Source organism: Glycine max, chromosome 11, assembly GCF_000004515.6.
Source record: "Glycine max cultivar Williams 82 chromosome 11, Glycine_max_v4.0, whole genome shotgun sequence".
Classification (NCBI taxonomy): domain Eukaryota; kingdom Viridiplantae; phylum Streptophyta; class Magnoliopsida; order Fabales; family Fabaceae; genus Glycine; species Glycine max.
In genome coordinates, this window is record NC_038247.2 from 24,056,702 (window position 1) to 24,070,697 (window position 13,996).

A 13,996-nucleotide genomic window follows, 5' to 3' on the forward strand; every position below is an offset into this window, starting at 1 on the left:
TTTATTGTCAGCTCTTAGTGAACTTGCGAGTGTTTTCCAAATGTTTCCTGTACCTTCATATCCATAGAGGAAAAACATACCACCTTCATCTTTATTAACAACTTCAATAATCTGGTTATAAATTGATGTCTGTTCGTCTGGAATTATTGATATGTGGTGTTAGATGCAAAGAAAAATGAATCCAGTTGAAGTATTGATTTGTAGATGAGAAAAGCTAACAAAGAAATGGACATAACAATTTTCAGAGGTGTAAATTGCTTTGTAGTTAATATACCTGTCATCTGAGAAAATAGATGTTCAAACTTTGATATGAGTTCTTCATTGTTGTAATTGAGTTCAGCTAATATAAGGCTATTGTCTAGATAGGTTGGGCAATTCGCATCTTCTGGATATGGCATTGAAGGATAGTCTGTAAGCGATCTTTGATTTGCTTGCAACAGTTGTTCAATTTCAAGCAAGACCAGGTTTTGAAGAGTTCTATCATCAAGCTGTAATGCTAACACACAAAAGGAAAAAAAGTCAAATTGTGTGTCGCATCAATATTCATTTGTGTCATGGGGAATTACTACTTACCTGGACTTGTTGATGATTTTTTATAATTATAGACAATGTCATCAGCCATCCAATGCCAAGTTTGGTCCCAAACTTGTTCAAGTTTGTTCATTGTTGCAGTTAAAAGTAACAACACAAATAGCTTTCTTATATAATGTGTTGAGCCCCAGTCTTTTGCTTCTTTGATTGCCTCAATGAATTCTTTATCATCTTGCAGAAACCCCATAGCAAAACATGCTTCTCTATATGTAGGATACTGAACATTACCAACTGTTCTTAAGTCCTCAAATGAGGTAGGTCCTTTGCAAATAGTAATTATCATCCTTAAGTAAAATAATTTGCCTGTAATTGGTGGGACCCATAGTAATCTGCCAATGATGTAGCCTTTCTTCCTAAGGTGCCAACATCTTTTCTTCTTACTATATACAAACTTAGAAGCAAATTCTGCATAAGTAAGATTTCTTCCTTCAATAGAATTTTGGTTGGTGTTTATCCATGAAATAAACTTTGAATCAAAGATACTTGGCTTAGACAATACATCATCAATATCATCATGGTCTTCATAGACAATACTATCTTGGTCTGGAAAATGGAAGTGCAATCTTTCAACAACAGGTTTTCTGCCATGTATTGGAAACCCAAAGATTCTCCAAGTAGATTCACAGGGACATATGTATCTGTCGGGAAGATAGATGTAGGTGTTAAAACAATAATGGTAAGATAAATTAGAGATTAAAGCTTAATAATACCTGCAATCTAGATATTCTTTGATCTCATCATTATGAGTGCTACCATTGTGAATTGGATCATTATCATCATGAATCAAAACAACAGTTACTCTATCATATCCTTTGTTGATGTACTTAAATAAATATTTGATAGAAGTGCTTTGGTTACACCATTCAACATTGATATGAGCTTGGTATTTTTTTAGTAATCTTAGATTGTAAGGTACAATATACCTGTTATCAATTATAACACCATTTTCTCAATTGTGTGACCATTGTTTCTTCTACGATAGACTGGATAACCATCTGCATCTAAAATAGTATGCGGCTGGAACATTTTAGGATAGAAATGACTGCACTTGCCTTCTTTCATGCATGGAGATTCAGTTCTCGAAATTCCACATGGGCCATGAACCATATGGTTTTTTACTAATGAATGCATTTCTGGATCATCTTGCTGTGAAGGTATCTCTATTGATATAATTCGATCAATTTCATCCGAGGATGGATATTTGTTATCGGGATGTAAAAAAAGCAACAAATGGACATGAGGCAGCCCTCGTTTTTGAAATTCTATTGTATACATATCTACAATTCATTAGTAAGAATGTTAATAGGCAGTAATTAAAGTTATCAGATATGGTTGTGTGGTCAATATTAACAGTGCAAAATAAGAATCTGGCACATAATATAAATTCACCAAAGTTAGAATCAACTTACATGCAATAAATTTCCCTAGCATCTGATTCTTTGTCTGGTCCATTAGCATTTGTCCATACTTTAGTTTGAAGACTTTGCATATTATGTCTGGTCTATCTGTCGCTTTCAGATTCAAGGGATTCAACAATCTATGGATTTCAGGCCAGCTTGGATTGCAGGTTAAAGTAATAAACAGATTTGGGAAGCCCACATGGCTGCATATGGCCATACCATAAAAATAAAGTTGATCCATATAGCATGGACTGTCAACAAATGTTGAAGGCAAAATGACTCTTTTACCTTTATTTAGGCCTTTCGTGCTTCCATCATCCAATGAGTGTTGTAAGCTGCAAAACTTGTCAACTCGAAATTTTTTTTGGTTGTTTCTGATGTAAGAAAGCTTTTCTGATTCAACCATAGTATACCCCTCAACAACAAATTGTTGGAATAGTCTCTTAGAATTCAACAAAGTTTTTGATTCATTTGATATGCATTGTAGCCTATAAGTAAACCACTCCCTCATTGTAAGACAATTTCTCTTCCTTTTCTTACTATCTGGTGCACTACTATGTAGGATATCCGGTCTATATCCATCTTCCCCGTAAGGAAATAGGAGAGGGTATTGTAGAGCTAGATAGCTAGAATGTAATTCATGGATCCTTTGTAATTGTCCATGCTGAGTTTCAATAATAATATCTCCTTTTGAATTTGCATCAAAATCGCTTACAATTAGCGCTGCAACTTCTGGAACAGTAGGTACATTATATGTACGACCATCTTTTTCACGGTTAGCAATCAATTGCAACTTGATATTATCCACTTGACCATCTTCCAATCTATCTCTTGCCATCCTGAAAGATTTTGCATGCACGTTGTATTCATCCAGCATCTCACTAAGTTGTTGATATGAATCCTCATGGCACAAGGGCTGACTTAGGATCGTCTAGGATTAAACCTTGATGGAACTAACTCATAACTAACTTCAGTCTCCCTTGTTATTATGTGCACAATCATGTTCTCCATCTATCATCGACGATCTCGTTTTTTCTTTGTAAAGTTCAATCTTAACCAATCACTAGTGTTGTAAAGTTGTCTTAAAAGAGGATCGAAAGTTAATAAATAAAACCAAGATAAAACTAACTCATAACTAACTTCTTTTCATCAAGGTCCAATGCCTTAATGATTCTCTCTACTTTTCAAAATTTAAAATATCGTTTCAAGGTCCAACGCCTTAAAAGACCTTTTGTTCGCAATTGAAATCAATCTTTCAAAAACATAAAATCAATTTAACGCACAAATTTTTAGACTTAAAGAACTACGTAGGTTTGAATTCCTCATCACACTTGAGGATATGTAGGAGCAAGGGCAACACCCTTTTCGACCCCAAAAAAATAATAAATATAAAAAGGGAAAGGTAAAAATAATTTTGAAGTCACGTTATGCATACTCGATTAAAGGCTGTCGTCCCTTGTGACAGGTGCATGGGGTGCTAATACCTTCCCCATGCGTAAACAACTCTCGAACCCATCTTTTCAATATTTGCATACCAATTTTTGATTTTTCTAATGTTTTCCTCGAATAAACGTTGGTGACGGAATTTTTCTTCCTAGGAGACAAACGCTTTGGCTTATCCATTTTGCTTTTGTTGTCCTGTCGTGAGGTAGGTTGCGACAATGATCATGGCCAATCATGGTTCAAATTTTCTTGGACTAGTTTAGTGATTAAATTGGGCTAGAGAGATAGTTTGTCATTAACATTTCTCTTTCCTTTTAAGCAATAGCCACAAAGGTTTGAACCATAATTATTGGACCGGCTCAGACCGGCTGAGTTGACCCATTGGCCAGGGAATCAAATATCCAATCAGTCTGAGCCACTTGTTGGGTCGATTATGCATGTGATTCGGTCCAACTTAGTGCAACTCGGTTGACTCGGCGAGTTTTGAACTTTTTAAGTGTTTATTTATTTTATTTCTTACATTTGAACAACATTACTTATATTAGAAAATTCAATTTATGCATTACACTTGTGTTGTTTATATATTTGTTTATTTTTTTCTAAGCATAAATACATTAAAATTTGAGTTGATAAAGCTAGTGTCATTTCCTATTTTCCCTAGTCTAATTTATGTGTTTATTAAATTATGTCTTCATTGTAAAACAATGATATATATTTTAAATTCTAACTTAAGGTTATTTATACTAAATTCTGGGAAAAAAATATGTTGCATGTTTACAATTTTAAACAAATTCATGATTATGTTTCCAAATATGTTAAATTTTATTAAATTTTAAATCTTAAGTTACAAGGTTGCATGTTATAAAATTATTTAGATTTTTATTAATATAGAATTGGTCATACGGGTCAAATGGTGACTCATTGGGTCGATAGGATCCAGTGACTCAGTACCTTGACCGAGTCGATAACCAATTCGAGTATGATAACACTCGTTTGAACCTTTTTTTATCCCACATCCATTGATCAGTCATCAATGTTAGTTTTAGTTTTGGACAAAAATGTTACATATATTGGTTGGACTTAGACGTGTAAATATGCTATGGACCCTAGTTGAGCTAGGAGAAGGATGGATAGTTAAATGATAAGCATGCATAATGGACTTACTAGCATGTTCAAAGGGTGTTGCTAGGTGCACCCAGCAAAATTGCTGGTGCACCCAACAATGATGTTAACTTACATAATTGCCCCTTATAATAAAATTAATAAATTAAATTTTTTAATAAAAAAAAGCCTTCCCCCCTAACGTTTGAAACTCTTTTTCCGCGACCAAAAGCGCTTCTTCTTCCTCCTTCGATTTCTTCTTCTTCTTCCGCGACCAAAAGCTTCTTCCACCTTCGAGTTCTTCTTCTTCCGCGACTAGAGCTCCACGCGTCCAGCAACGAGTTCTTCTTCTTCTCCCCGCATCCAGGTTCGAGTTCTTCTTCTTCTCCCCGCCCTATAGGTTAGTGTTCTAACCTCATTTTTCTCCTTTAATCGCTTATGATGGCCATAGGGTAGAAGACATGTTTGGTCTATGCTGGTTTTGGTTGCACGAGGTAGAAGACGAGCCTTCTTCCGCGGAAGGTTCGTTTCTTCCGTGCGTGTCTAGGTGCCGTTGGAGGTCGGGTGGAAGATCGTTTCTTCCGCAGATGCCAGCGGAAGAAAGGTTCTTCTGCGGGAGTGCTTTTTCTTCCTGCGGAAGAACCTTCTTCCGCGAGTACCTGTTTTTATAGAATTTTTCATTTTTTTAAATTATTCCAGAACCATCTTTTGTTCATATTATTATTTAGTTTGTGTTATTTATATATGCATTTGTATGTCTAAATTGATATTATATTTGGTGTGATTTATATATGCATTTATATGTGTAAATTGAATTACAATTTGGTGTGATTTGAGTAGGATGATTAATGAAGCTAAGTTGTGACTTACACTGCCCTTAAAACTTCTGAGAAAACAAGATGATTGTTTCATTCATAGTGTTGGAAATGGTAATTTAAAAAGATGATTGTCTCATTCATAGTGGCTGAGAAAACAAGATGATTGTCTCATTATAGTGTTTGATTTAAAAAGATGATTGTCTCATTCATGTACACCAACATGTGGTGTGTCAAATCAAATGCTTCCATCTACGAAAATTCCTTCCACAGATGAGCATGCCTAATTGATCATAAAGTTGATTAATCAAATAAGTGTTTGGTTGTTTGCTTACTGGAATTGTAGAAATAACAGGAAGCTTCTAAGTTATGAATCCGGACATGTCATTTGTGAAGTTGTTGACATGAGATACCCCATTAGAGATGAGTACAAGTAGTTATCAGCTAAGATTTGCAGAGGCCATTAGAGACCCCATTGTTTTTCCCCTCAACCTCACTACAAAGTGGGGTTTTGTTATCACCAAGTTCACAAGCTTCTTTCCAATGAAGTGTGTTGAAATTTATACCTCCGCACCTTAGTCTAGATGATTTATTGCTTCTATGTGCTGGACTCTGTGTCTGTGATGCTAAACTTGTTTGTGTGTCTAATTATTGATGGGGTACAAGTTTCATGATGAGGGATAAATCTTAGTGCAGTGCAGACAAAAACATGACATATATCCATTGGCTTATTCATTGATTTTTTTTAATCCAACAAGCAAGCAAGCATAAACAGATTATAGACAATAATAGAGGGGATAATCAAAATTATCTACAAATAAATAAAGTGATGATAAATATAATCAGAGGGGGCAGTGATTGGGGTTGGCGGCTTTCTGGGGAGTTAGGGTGGGGATGGAAAAACCCCGTCATCATGCCTACTTGAATAGTAATGGCCCTACTATTCAAGAGACACAGGGTTACCACTGTTCAAGGCTTGTCAGAACCATTTGCACTGTGAGAAATTGCTTAGTTAATGAAGTTCGTGTGATGATATTAAGCTTTTGCATCACATGACATCATTGACATGTGCTTCTAATTTCATTGTTGATGTTAAGTTAGACAATTCATATAATTTCTTTGATTTAACTTGAACTTAGAGATGAATTAAAGGAATTTATACCACAGTAATTGATTCTAATAGCAATGTATAAAGGAAAGAAAAATAAACCTTCTGGTTTAATAACTAGAATTGTGTCTTGAGAGAATCACAATGACAGGATTTGAGTTCTAATAATCAATTGAATTATATTTGGTGTGATTTATATATGCATTTGTTATATATGCATTTGTATGTCAATTATTTGGATAAATTATGTTGAACTAAATATATAATCTGTGGATTTGGATAAATTATGTGGATTAGTTAAGATTTGAAAGCTTTGTTAAACAAATTATTTGAGTGTTTAATTTGACGAATAAAAGTAAATGTTCTTCATGATTTCAGATCATGGTTAGAACACGAGGTCTACGTCGTGCGGTAGGCACAGGTAGAGGCAGATCCTTCAGTTGATCTATGCTACATCCTTTTGGAATATCAAATTTTTTGGGATTTGTTCCGGTGAACGCGTAACCCACAAAGTTGTTTTGGCGTGGCATGTTCCACCTTCCATTGTAATACAGAACCACATCATGTGTAGGGATGTTGGGGCGTTCAAGTAAGTTTAAAATTGCATCTGCTGTTCTACCAACGGTACATAACAACTCAATCGGTCCAACAAATGAAAATTGATCATTATACATTAACATGGTGTTCACAACCATGTCATTTTTCAATTGCATACTTTCAAAGTAAATGTTGTTACCTGTATCTTCCACTGGTCGCCGGTAATGAAATTCATCCACAACTTGATTGTTGTTTAGCAGAAGGCTAATGTGTATTCTGCTTTTGAGAGTTGAAAAATCGCATAGGTTTGGTACTCGCATGGGCACTGGACTAGAACTTTGAAAATAAACCCCACACTCGTTGTGAATGACGGTTCCATTTGGAAAAATGAATGCCAACCTCGAGTTCACGATCGTCTGGGACGAAGTCTCTCCTAAGAATGCCATTGTTTATCGAAAATTAATTTGACAAACTTTGAATACCAGTTGTTGTTGAGTACCATGGACATCCCCATCTATCATTTATATAAATGGCCCAACCAGACACATGGCTTCCCTTTTACCAGACCTGTGACTATTTTACATTGTGAAGCGTAAAACTAAAGCAACCTCCTGTCACGTCGTTCACTGTTGGGTCACGTCAGTCATTGTCGTCTGAGAAAAAAGTTGGTTTTGGGCCATGTAAACTTGGCTAAGTACCCCTATTCGGGGTTTTTTTTAAATTATCTGGGAAAGCCGTGAGACTCTCCAAAGGTGGTCTATCTCATGTTTGCACATCAATGAATCCAAAAAAATAACAGGAGACACCAGTTCATTCAAACATGGCCTGCAACGGAAGGCCCGAAACTCAAAAAAGTTAGTTTCGGGCCAACATTTCCTCTTTAGGGACGACACGTGGCCTGCTACTCTGGCCCTTATCTGGCATGTCCATCCTTCTTGGAGCGACATTTAATTCGTCGTCAGAAATAACTGAAGGACACCTCGCTTGTTTCTCTATCGGCCGCCACCAGTCTTGTCATCGTCGAAGGCGCCCTTGCGCTTGTCGGCAGAACCTTTTCCAGCGACCTCCTTGCCTTTTCCTTTGGCCTTGTTCGTCATTTCTACAGAGAATGCAATGAGACCAACGCCAATTGCATGGTCAGAGTTAGAGAAATGGAGAGAGGAAGAAGTGTGTGACTGGAGTGTGTGTAACTGTGAAGAACGAGGAGTCCAAAATGAATTTTACTGTAAAAAATTTGAGGAAAAATGTGACCGACACATATCATGCAGTGCGTAGAAGAATCGGCCATTGGTCAACTTCTGAGAGGAAAAAATCATTTAACTAATACAAAATAATCTTAAAATTAACAAAATAATTTAACTAATTAACCCACGGAAGAACCTTCTTCCGTTGACTCTCGCGGAAGAAGTTCTTCTGCGTAGTTCCACGAAAGAAGGTTCTTCCGCAGTTCTTCTTCCATTGACACTTGCGGAAGAAATGTTCCGCGGGCATCCACGGAAGAACCTTCTTCCGTCAACTGCGGAAGAAGGTTCTTCCGCGTAGTTTCACGGAAGAAGGTTCTTCCGCAGTTCTTCTTCTGCTGACACTCACGGAAGAAATCTTCCGCGGGCATCCATGGAAGAACCTTCTTCTGCAGTTGACGGAAGAAGGTTCTTCCGTGGATGCCCGCGGAACATTTCTTCCGCGAGTGTCAACGGAAGAAGTTTGGCAAAAACGCTGAAGGGCATTTTTGTCATTTTGGAAATTTGCTGGGTGCACCAGCAATGCTGCTTGGTGCCCCTAGCAAATTCCATGTTCAAATTGTAGCAAGCAACCCATTTAAGGGATTTTCTTGCTGCATCTAGCACCATTTCTTCTACACCCAACATACGTAGTGAAAAACCAATTTTGCCCCTCCTTCATTGATGCTTAAAATGTGAAATTCGGATTAGGAATTTGTCCATCTACACCATTGATTCACGCTCACTTCATTTCTCCTCTCAACTTCTCTCATCTTTATCTCTTCAATTTGTGGTTGATCTTGATCAAATTGTGGTTCATCTTCATCAATCTGTGTGTGCTCGTCGTTGGTTCCACCATCGTCCCGCTATTACCACCGTGAGTTCCGCTATCATTTGCGTTTTTTTTTGTATTATACAGATTGACCATTCATATAATTCATACAGTTTGTCTTTTATTGTCGTCATGAGTTTCGTTGTCATCTGACTTTTTTTTGTGTATTGAACGTATACGAATTGACAATCTATATAATCCATACAGATTAATCCATATATTATTTTATTTAATAAATTATTTATTTAATAAAAAATTTATTTAAAATTTAATGTTTAAATTTTTTTTATTTAATTATTTTATAAATAACTATTGTTGTTGATTTTATATTATTTAATTTAATAAATTATTTTTATTTTTTTAATTTAATAAATAAATAATTTATTTAATAATTTTGTTTATTTTAAAAATGAATGTATAAATTATTTTTTATTTAATAATTTTATAAACAATATTTTAATACTTTTATATATTTAAAATAGTTATTTTTAAAATAGTTAATTAACGAAAATTGCAAATTTTTATAATGTATATATATTTTAAAATTTAGTTAAACAAAAATAGGTAACTTGAACATAATGAGAACTGTCAATATCAGTATAATTTATACGCTCAAACTCAGCAGCAATCTAGTTTAAAGTATACCTTAATACCATACCAATTAGTCTCTTGTATAAGATAACTTTAAAAACATGTCCGACCACATGTGTGCTTGTCTCAAAAGATGACTTAATTTCAGTGTGTTGTAGAGTGATCATGTTGTTCATGGTTTCCCAAATACTACATAGGCCTCTAAGACTATTATGTAGTGGTCTCTTTAAGGCCTAATGTGCAGACTCAACCTTGAATTTGAAAAACAAAAACAAGTAAACACAAACAATTATTTTCATCCATTGGTGTTGTTATTATAACCAATATACATTTACAATTTTTATACCTGTTAGTTGTTGTGTTTCCTAGATGGATCACCTTATTTGTCTAGGCTTTAACAAATATTTGCTTATGGAGAATCAACCATGTTTGTTTGACATAGTTAACAAACATTAGCCTTGGTGAGCAAGCAATTTCAAACTTCATAAGGTTGTCATTGAACTCTTGCTCAGAAGGACAATCCTCCAGACTCCTCCATGCTTCCATGACATAATCCTATACATTTTTTTGACCTGCAAGGGTTTTAGATTTTGCCTTCCTTCACATTCTTATCAATGTGAAACTGACACAACAAGTTAGTTGCCTCAAGGAAAACATTTTTTAGTGCATTCATCAATGTTGAATCTTTATTGGTAACAATAACTTGAGGAATTGCATCACGTCTCAGAAAAATACCTCGAAACTGTTTCAGAGCCCAAACAACATTGTTTACACGTTCTCCCTCCAAATAGGCAAATGTAGCTAAAAATGTCATTCCAATAGGTATCACACCAACAATGTCAAGTAAAGATAGCATGTTTCCGTTTGTTTTGTATGTACTATCTATGAGAAATACCAAATTATTGGCATTGGTTAATTTCACTGCATATGGATGACTCCAAAATGCATCACGTACAACATTTTCATCTTTCAATCTATGTCAATGAATATATTGATCGTGTTCAAGAAACTTCATTAGTCGTTGCATTTCACTATTACTACCTCTTATAGAAGAACGGTATGCATATCTTGCATTGTATACTTGCTTCATTGTTGTACAATTGTTGGTATTGTGCTCCTTCAAAGTGAGAAGAATATTCTTTGGTTTGGCCATTGACTTTGTCATATCACCAATAATAATCTTCTCATCCTCAGTCAGTCGATCAACATATGGATATCCAACAAATGAATTTGCTAATGCATGATTATGACTCCCACATATTAACTTCACTATCCACCATTCACCTCCCAACACTGGTTTTGCTCGCAACTTAAAGGGATACCCACATTTTTTACTGTTAGTCACTGTTCGTGCTAAATCTTTCTTGTATGCCCTATATTTTCCACTCCTCTCACAACCAATTAAAACATATGAGGTCCTTCCTCTCTTTCCAATATCTGATCTCATTATCACCGCCATAAAACCAATATCATACGTAACAAAGCGAGCCCAATGCAAAACGTCATCACAAGTAGCAAACACCTACAAAAGGGACAATTCACGTTTAGTCTTCAACGAACACTCATTTACTTACTTTAACAAAATACAAAAGCAAATCAATACCTGACAAGTATTGAAGGCATCAGAACAATCAATATTTTCAAATACATCAAGTTCTTCTACACTGCCTTCATTCATATTAATTTCTTCAAATATTATGTTGTCATATATCTATTGATCTTCATCAATCTTAACAAAACATTAAAAAAAATTCAATGACAAACTAACAACACCATACATAATTCTAATTATTTATAAATAAATTTATTTATTTTAAAAAACTTCCATGTCGATATATCAATAAATGTTTTTTAATATATACTATCACAGAAATTTATTATTTTTTTAGTTCATATACTAATATATTACATTGAAATTGATAAGCATATATGAAAATTTATATCTAAATTTTAATTCGTATGAAACTTACGGCTTGTCAATCCGTAAGTTTTATATGAATTAGCAATCCATATGATTCATACGGCACAAATCCTTCAACTTGCAGACGAAAAAAACTTACGTCCTCCACCATTGCACTGCAACACTCCTATGACGACAATCACAAACTGTGAACGGATCACCACGACAATGCACCTCCACCAAACCAATCACAACAATGATGGAGGAGTTCACCCAAAACAGAGAATGGTGTATGAAGAAAAAAAAAGAACGAATCAAAGAAGAAGAAGAAATAATAAGAGGTAAGGTTGGAATTTTAAAATTTATGTTGGGTGCAAGAAAGAAAAAAAAAACCCATTTGAGTAATTGAACAAGCAACGGATGTATATATGCTACCAACTTTACTGTTTCACCTGCTCAATAAATGCTTATAGCTGTCTGTTGAAGAAACTTGATTAAAATAAAATCTCCTAACTTCCCCTGATGTGTAGCACATTAGTGAGTAGTGGCACTACTTCCCTCACACATAATAAAGGACATAACTTATTATTTCTTTTCCTGTGTATTGGCTTGGCTTTACACTTTTTTCTTTCTCGGTACAAGGAAAAGTCAAAAGAAAAGGCAAGCTAAGTTACTTACTAGTATTCCATAAGGGGAACAACCAAACTCACCATTGTTTCTAGTTTCTACTTTCTAGTCTACCAATTGAATTTGAGCGTTACTCCCAAACTTTAATATAAAAAAAGTTAGAAGTGTCTTTTTAGCAAGTTAAAGAAGATTTAAGAACACATTCTTTAACATATCTTTTTTAACACACGTGTATTTATTGATTGAAAATCATTAAAAAAAACTATGGATAGATTTGTTAAATATGACATGAAATTTATAATATTTTATGATTTTCAATAAATTTCAATAAATAAAGAATGTGTTTAAAAAATATTATTTGTCTTTTTTAAAAAGTTATATGCAAAGACATTTTCAATATAGATGAGACAAAAATCATATTCTTTGATGGTTGAGAAAAGGAGAAAAATAAAATAATTGTTTTTTTTATTAATACGTAGGATCTAACTTTTTCATTGGGATGGGGTGTTAACTTATCAAAACAAAGAGTTGGGGCAACCACTTGTTTTTGGATATAGCATTAGAATGTATATAGAAAATGGATTTATAAGTTATAAATTTGGGCCTAATTGATTGAGTTAATTCAATTTATAGAACTTAAGTAAGTTTGATTAAATTTATTTGTTGAAATAAGTGTTTATTTTAATAAAATAAATAGGTTTTTTTAAATGTGTTTGTTTAAATTATTTCTGTTAAAAAAAGTTTTCTATTTATTTTCAGAAATAAATTTAATCTACTTCTTAAAAAAATACTTATATTAAAAAAACATTTATTTTAAAGTTGATTTTCTAAAATTTAAATAAATTCACCCAATATTGATCTATCGAGTAATTAATGAGGTTAAAATGAGTTAAACTTAGATCAATGAAATGAGTTAAACTTATATAAATCACTGCCTCCTAGGTTCAGCTAACTAATTAATGACTTCAAGTATTTAATGGCATGGACCCAAATGTCTTTCAGTCATGGATTTACCGATTTACGCATTCAGTTAAGAGTAACTCGTAACCATTGGATGAAGAGCAGATTGTTCATTTTATCTTAGTAGGTCAGACTTAATAACTATCCAAGATTTGCATCGTTTGATTTTCATTCAATGGTATTGATTCATAATCTGTTGGTATTGGTATAACTTTTTATTTGTAGTTTTGAACAAATATTTGAAGGACTTGAAAGCTTTTTTTTTTTTGTCTGACTGCTTTCTCGTTCTTCTCCCAAATAATGATTAGAGAAGCTAAGCCTCACTCAACTGTCACAGAAAATTACCAATTTCAATCACTTCACACACTTTTGGTAGCATAGAGGTTGAACTTTGAAGTCTATGGTAGGAGTAGGAAGAAAGAAAAGGAGGTAAAGGAGTTCACAAGGGACATTGAACAACATAATAAATTGATAAAAAAAAAATAATAGTAGATATCAAAGGGATCTTATTTGGTATGCTGTAGTAATCAACAACTTTCTTTTCCTTGTGAAAACTTTTTCACTTCAAGAAACCTCACTATGGTACCTTTTTTTCCTACCCTCCTTTGTCCTTTCCTCCCTCATTGCTTGATAAGCAATGAATAACCAAATTCCATTCAAATTACAACACTCACAAAAGATGAAAGGAAACCATCACAATGAAGAGAGCTTGACCAATGATTCCAATTTCCAATGTTACCCTCTATATATTACAATTGGACAAGAGATATTTGCCATGTTGGGGGGGTTGTTAGGACTTTGTGATCAGTTGAGTAGTCATCAATCACATTCATACCACGTGTATAATAATATACATGAAACTCCAAATCAA

At 34.2% G+C, this 13,996-nt stretch overlaps 1 protein-coding gene across 1 annotated transcript; it reads right to left on the minus strand.

The window, feature by feature from the left end:
• Positions 1-10,617: 10,617 nt before the first annotated feature.
• On the minus strand, positions 10,618-11,316 carry LOC102662062 (uncharacterized). Its single transcript, XM_006591623.1, has 2 exons — positions 11,242-11,316; positions 10,618-11,160 (listed from the first exon to the last, which is right to left on the minus strand). Exons 1-2 carry the CDS (start codon positions 11,314-11,316, stop codon positions 10,618-10,620), a joined length of 618 nt encoding a protein of 205 aa, XP_006591686.1.
• Between the last annotated feature and the right edge of the window lie 2,680 nt (positions 11,317-13,996).

Coding starts and splice junctions, on each gene's coding strand:
- LOC102662062 (XM_006591623.1), bottom strand. CDS start 11,316: ATGAATGAAGGCAGTGTAGAAGAACTTGATGTATTTGAAAATATTGAT. Junction 11,161..11,241: donor ATGCCTTCAATACTTGTCAG/GTATTGATTTGC, acceptor TCCCTTTTGTAG/GTGTTTGCTACTTGTGATGA.